The 6,076-nt window shown below is 60.6% G+C and overlaps 1 protein-coding gene across 1 annotated transcript in view; it reads right to left on the reverse strand.

The window, feature by feature from the left end:
- Position 1: 1 nt before the first annotated feature.
- Positions 2 to 6,076, reverse strand: part of LOC104128544 (plectin) — a gene marked incomplete at both ends in the record, with an annotated part of 7,627 nt that continues 1,552 nt past the window's right edge. Inside the window, one exon of the mRNA XM_009641360.2 lies at positions 2 to 6,034. Within this exon, the coding sequence (XP_009639655.2) occupies positions 2 to 6,034 (6,033 nt within the window). The remainder of the gene's footprint in view (positions 6,035 to 6,076) is intronic.

The following is a 6,076-nucleotide window of genomic DNA, read 5'->3' on the forward strand; positions in this document are numbered from 1 at the left end:
TAGTAGCCCTGCTGGACTGGGAGGAGGCCTCCAGCAGCCGCAGGCCAGTCCCGTCCTCGATCATGCTGCGGTCCATCGCGTCCTTGTAGGAGATCTTGAGCTTGGTTTTGGGGCAGGTGAGATACTTGGAGTAGGTGTTGACGTCCCGCAGCTTCTGGGCCGTGCGCGTGTCGATGGTGCCCTTCTGCAGCGCCTCGTCCAAGGAGACGCGGCCCTCGACGTCGGGCTCGATCAGGCCCCCCGTCAGGTACTGGACCTCCAGGAAGCGCTGCCCGGCCTCGTAGTACAGCCAGCCCTTCTTCAGGGCCTGGGCCGCTGACATTTTCGTCTTGGTCCGCGGGTCCTCGAAGCCGTAGAAGGCCTTCTGTGCCAGGTTGATGCGGTCCACCATGATTTTGTCGACCAGGCCCTTGTTCACGGCGTCAGCAACGGAGCACTTATCCCCGGTATTGGGGTCAATGATGCCCCCCGTGCAGGCCTGGGCTTCCAGCAGCCTCTGCCCCGTGATGTTATCCACGAGGTTGCGGCGCATCGCCTCCGTGATGGACACCTTCTCCAGGGTGTCCGTGTCCAGGATGCCTGCCACCGGCCCAGTCTCCTCGGTCGGGTCGCTCCACATGGAGATCTGTGTTCGGGTGGGGGCCGGGCTGACGGTGTAGGAGGAGGAGGATCCCACGGAGGACGACCGTGACCGGAAGCCGCTCATGTTGCCGGAGAGCATGTCTGCGAACTCGGTGATGGAGAGGGTGCCCGAGCGGTACTGGTCCAGGGCCGACTGGTCAATCAGGCCCTTGCCAATGGCATCATCGATGTCATACTGGCGGCCCGAGCGCCTGTCGATGATCATTGACTTCACCACGCCGTCAGAGGAGGAGGTGGTGATCTCCTCCCACTCGCACTCCTGCTCCGACAGCTCCAGGTAGGTCTGGTGGTCAATGAGGCCCTTGCGGTAGGCTTCGTACACCGACATCTCCTTGCCCGTCTCCGGGTCGACGATCACCACCCTGCGCTTGCGGACGGAGGACTTGGAGGAGGTCTTCCTCTCCCGCTTCTTCTCCTTCAGGGGCAGGAGGCAGAGGCCGGTCTCCGGGTCAGTGATGCACCGCTCCATGAGCTGCAGGTAGGTGAGGTTCTCCTCCGTGTTTGGGTCAAAGAAGCCCTTGGTGTCATCGCTGGGATCCAGGAGGATCTCGTTCATCTCTTCGTCGAAGAGGCCCCTCTTGTAGGCAATCTCCACAGGGAGGCGGTGGCTCTCCTCGGGATCAATTATGCCTCCTGTTGCAATCTGGGCCTCGAGCAAGCGGATCCCGTGGTCCTTCAGGATCAGACCCTTCTTCATGGCCTGGAAGAGCGAGATGAGCTTTCCGGAGTAGGGGTCCCGGTAGCCGGTGACCGCCCTCTCAGCAGAGAGCAGCTTGTCCTTGAACTCAGGGCCCACGATGCCCATCCGCACAGCCTCCTCCACTGTCAGCTTGAGGCCCTTGATGGGGTCAATCACGTACCCTGTGGCTGCCTGCGCCTCCAGGAGCTCGAACGCGGTGCCTGGCCTGATGATGCCCTTCTTCATGGCCTGGTACACGGACAGCCGCTCCTTCGTGGAGTCCACAAAGACGCCAGCGATGCAGCTGGTGCCCTCCAGAAACTTCTTCAGGTTCTTGGAGACCTCCTCGATGGAGGTGAGGCCCTCCTGGAGGCGCTGGGCTGTGGCTTCATCCATCACCTGCGAACGGACCAGCTCCTCCACGGTGATCTGCTTCCGCAGCCCCCGGAAGGTGAGCTTCCTCGTGTCGCAGAGTGGGAGCAGGAGGAGCCCACTGTTCTCGTCCTTCCGGCACCGCTTCAGGAGCTGCGTGTAGCTGAGCTTCTCCTCCGTGGAGGGGTCCACATAGCTTCGCACCTCGCTGGGCTCAGACAGCATGTCGTACGTGTCCTTGTTGATGAAGCCCCGCTGGTACGCCACCTCCAGGGGCAGATGGAAGCCCAGGTGCGGGTCGATGACACCGCCGGTGGCTATCTGGGCGTCCAGGAGCTTGAGGGCCTCTTCGCTGGGAATGAGATCTTTCTTCATGGCCTGGAAGAGAGAAATCTTCTGTTCACTGTAGGGGTCTCGGTAGCCGGTCACGGCCCTCTCCGCTGACAGGAGCCGGTCATGGATTTCAGGCCCCACCAGGCCTTTCCTGACCGCCTCGTCGACGGTCAGCATCTCATTCTTTGTGGGGTCAATCATGAAACCGGTGGCAGCCTGGGCCTCCAGGAGGGAGCGGGCCACTTCGGAGTTGATCAGCCCCTTCTTCAGCGCCTGGTAGATGCTTAGCTTCTGCTTGGAAGAGGGGATGTAGATGCCAGCCACGCAGCCCGACCCATAGAGGTACCTCCAGACAGTCTCCACATCCAGGAGCTCCCGGAAGGTTTTGGAGCCCTGCTTCAGCAGGTTGTAGATGTCTAGAGAGATGATCTTGGCCTCGTAGAGGTCCTCGGCTGTGATGCGGCGCCGGACGTAGTCGTAGGACATGAGATTCTGCTGCCGGATGATCTCGGTCTTCTCGATGATCTCGACGATGATGATGATCAAGCGCTCCTTGGAGACACGGCCCGACTGGAACTCCTCCAGGAGCTGCTTCCGCTGTTCCTCAGGCAGCAGGTCCGAGTGCATGATCTCCCACAGCGACATGGAGGAGCCCGCCCGGCTGCCCACCGGGATGTCCACCTGCGTCTCCTCAAACACCTTCCGCGTCTCTGCCTCTGTGTAGACCTGGGTGGTCTCCACCACCGTAGGCTTCTCGGGCTCCCGCAGAGGCAGCAGGTACAGGCCCGTCTCAGGATCCTCAATGCACCTCTCCTTCAGCTGCATGTAGGTGAGGTTCTCGTTGGTGTTGGGGTCGAAGAAGCCCCTGGTGTCGTCACTGGGGTCGGAGAGGGTGCGGTTCATCTCCTCGTCGAAGTAGCCTCGCTTGTAGGCCACCTCCACGGGCAGGCGGTGGCTGTGCACGGGGTCGATGATGCCGCCAGTGGCGATCTGGGCCTCCAGCAGGCGGATGCCGTGCTCCTTGACGATGAGCCCTTTCTTCATGGCCTGGAAGAGGGAGATGGTGTTGCCCGAGTAGGGGTCCTTGTACCCAGTGACAGCCTTCTCGGCGGACAGCAGCTTCTCGTGCAGTTCAGGCCCGACGACACCAGCCTTCACGGCCTCGTTGACGTAGAGTTTCCGGTTCTTCACAGGGTCGATCAAGAACCCGGTCGCTGCCTGGGCCTCCAGGAGGACCACGGCGGTGCTGGGCCTCAGCAGGTTCCTCTTCATGGCCTCGTAGATGTTCAGCTTCTCCTTGGTCGCCTCCACATAGACGCCAGCAATGCAGTCGCTGCCATGCAGGAATCTCCTCACCGCATCCGTCTCAGCGAGCTCCTTCACCGATTTCTTGCCTTCCTTCAGCTGCTCGTACTGGGCTTTGCTGATGATGCGGGACTCCACCAGCTCGCTGGCTGGCACGGGTGCCCGGAGCCCGCTGAAGGTCAGCTTCTCCTGCTTTTTGGTCTCTGCCTCCTCGATGATGGTGATCACGATCTTGATGATCTTCTCAATGGTCACCTTGCCAGTCTTGTACTGTCGGAGGAGCTCCCGCCTGTGCTCTTCCGTGAAGTACTCGGAGTGGATCAGCTCCCAGATGGTCATCGTCTGCCCCTTCATGCTGCCCACTGGGACCTCCACGGTTGCCTTGTCAAAGCACTCCTTCGCCTGGCTGTCCGTGTAGACCTCCTCCTGCTGTGACTGGATGGCCTTGTCCGACAGGGGCAGCAGGCAGAAGCCAGTCTGCTTGTCACGGTGGCACTTCTTCTGCAGCTGGGCATAGGTGAGGTGCTCCTGGGTGTTGGGACAATAGAAGGCCCTGGTGTCATCTCGGAGCTCGGAGAGAGCCGCGTTTATCTCCGGGTCGAAGTAGCCCCTCTTGTAGGCGACCTCGAGCGGGAGCCGGTGGCTGGTCACGGGATCAATGATGCCTCCAGTGGCGAGCTGGACGTCCAGCAGACGCATCCCGGTGTCGCTGGGGATGAGGCCCTTCTTGATTGCTTGGAAGAGGGAAACCGTCTGGCCCGTGTAGGGGTCCTTGTAGCCGGTCACAGCCTTCTCTGCGGACAGCAGCTTCTCATGGAACTCCGGCCCCACCACCTCAGCCTTCACCGCCTCATCGACAGAGAGCAGCTTGTTCCTCACGGGGTCGATGATGTAGCCGGTGGCAGCCTGCACTTCCAGCAGGGACAGGGCAATCGCTGGCTTCAGCAGGTTTCTCTTCAGGGCGTCATAGAAGGTGAGCTTCTGGCCAGTCGACTCCACCAAGACGCCGGCAATGGCACCCGTGCCCTTCAGGTACTGCCGCACCGACTCCATCTCCGCCACGTCCTTCACAGACTTCTTGCCCTGGTGCAGCTGGTTGTAGAGGTCTTTGTTGATGATTTTGCTTTCCAGCAGCTCCGCGGCAGGCACGGGGGCCCGGAGGCCCTCGAAGCACATCTGGCTCTTTCTCTCGCTCTCCTCCACAACCGTGATGACAATCTTAATGATCTTCTCCACCGTGATCTTGCCAGTCCTGTACTGCTGGATCAGGTCCCGCCTTTGGTCCTCAGTGAAGTATTCAGAATTGATGATCTCCCAGATGGTCACCGTCTTCCCTTGGAACTTGCCGAATGGTGCCGTCACCGTAGCCTTCTTAAAGACGTCCTTAGCCTCTTTGTCGGTGTAGACCAGCTCTCTTGCTTTGGCTGCCTGGTCAGTGAGCGGCAGGAGGCACAGCCCCGTGTCCGGGTCAGTCACGCACCGCTCCATGAGCTGCATGTAGGTGAGGTTCTCCTGGGTGTTGGGGTCGAAGAAGCCCTTGGTGTCGTCGCTGGGGTCGGAGAGGATCTGGTTCATCTCCTGGTCAAAGTAGCCCCGCTTGTAGGCAGCTTCTACGGGCAGGCGGTGGCTGTTGATGGGGTCAATGATGCCGCCGGTGGCGATCTGGGCCTCCAGCAGGCGGATGCCGTGCTCCTTGACGATGAGCTCCTTCTTCATGGCCTGGAAGAGGGAGATCTGGTCGCCGGTGTAGGGGTCCTTGTAGCCGGTTACAGCCCGTTCGGCAGACAGCATCTTGTTGTGCAGTTCTGGCCCAATCACCCCCTCCCTCACCGCCTCGTTCACTGAGAGCCTCGCATTCCGCACAGGGTCGATGATGAAGCCGGAGGCAGCCTGCGCTTCCAGGAGGACCAGCGCGGTGCCCGGGCTGAGCAGCTGCTTCTTCATGGCTTCATAGATGCTCATCTTTTGATCGGTGGGTTTGATTAACAGGCCAGCAATGCTGCTCTTGCCCTGCAGGTACTTCTTGATGTCTTCCCTCTGCGAGAGCTCGCCAACGCTCACCACGCCCTTCGCCAACTTGTCTAAGTTCTCCTTGCTCAAAATGCCGGCGTTGGCCAGCTTCTCTGCGGACACCTTCTGGCGGATGCCGTCGAATGCAAACTCTGGCTCCCCGTTCTGCGCCAAGCCATCTACCGCGTCCCTGCCGTTGGGCACAGCTTTGATATCGGGCAGTTGCGTCATCGTAACCGTGGTCTCCGCAGGCAGGTCATCCGTCTGGATCATGATCTCTCGGGTCTGGGCCAGGGCGGCCTTGTACTCTTCCTGCATCTGCTCGAGCCTCTCCCTGAGCTTCTTGTTCTCCTCTTCCAGGAGTTTCTCCTGCTGCTGCCGCTGTCTCTCCAGCTGCTGCAGCTCCTCCTGCTTGTGCCGGACGTTTTCCTCTGCCTCTTGCTGATGCTTCTTGGCTTCGTCCAGCATGGCTTTCAGCTGCTGCTTCTCCTGCTCCATCTCCTTCTGCTGCCGCTCCTGCTCTGCCTTCAGGTTCTGGGCTTTGTTCACCTCGTCTTTAAAGAGCTTCTCCAGCTTCGTTTTCTCCTCCTCGATGAACCTCTCCTTCTGCAGCAGGGCGTCCTTCTCGGTCAGGAAGGTCTGCTGGAGGAGCTGCGTCTCCTGGCGGAGCTGCGCCTGTTGGGCCATCTGCATCTGGGGTGGGAGAGAGGACAGCACAGGCAGGATGGCCCCCTC

This window comes from Egretta garzetta, unplaced genomic scaffold, assembly GCF_000687185.1.
Source record: "Egretta garzetta isolate BGI_Z169 unplaced genomic scaffold, ASM68718v1 scaffold1446, whole genome shotgun sequence".
Lineage (NCBI taxonomy): Eukaryota > Metazoa > Chordata > Aves > Pelecaniformes > Ardeidae > Egretta > Egretta garzetta.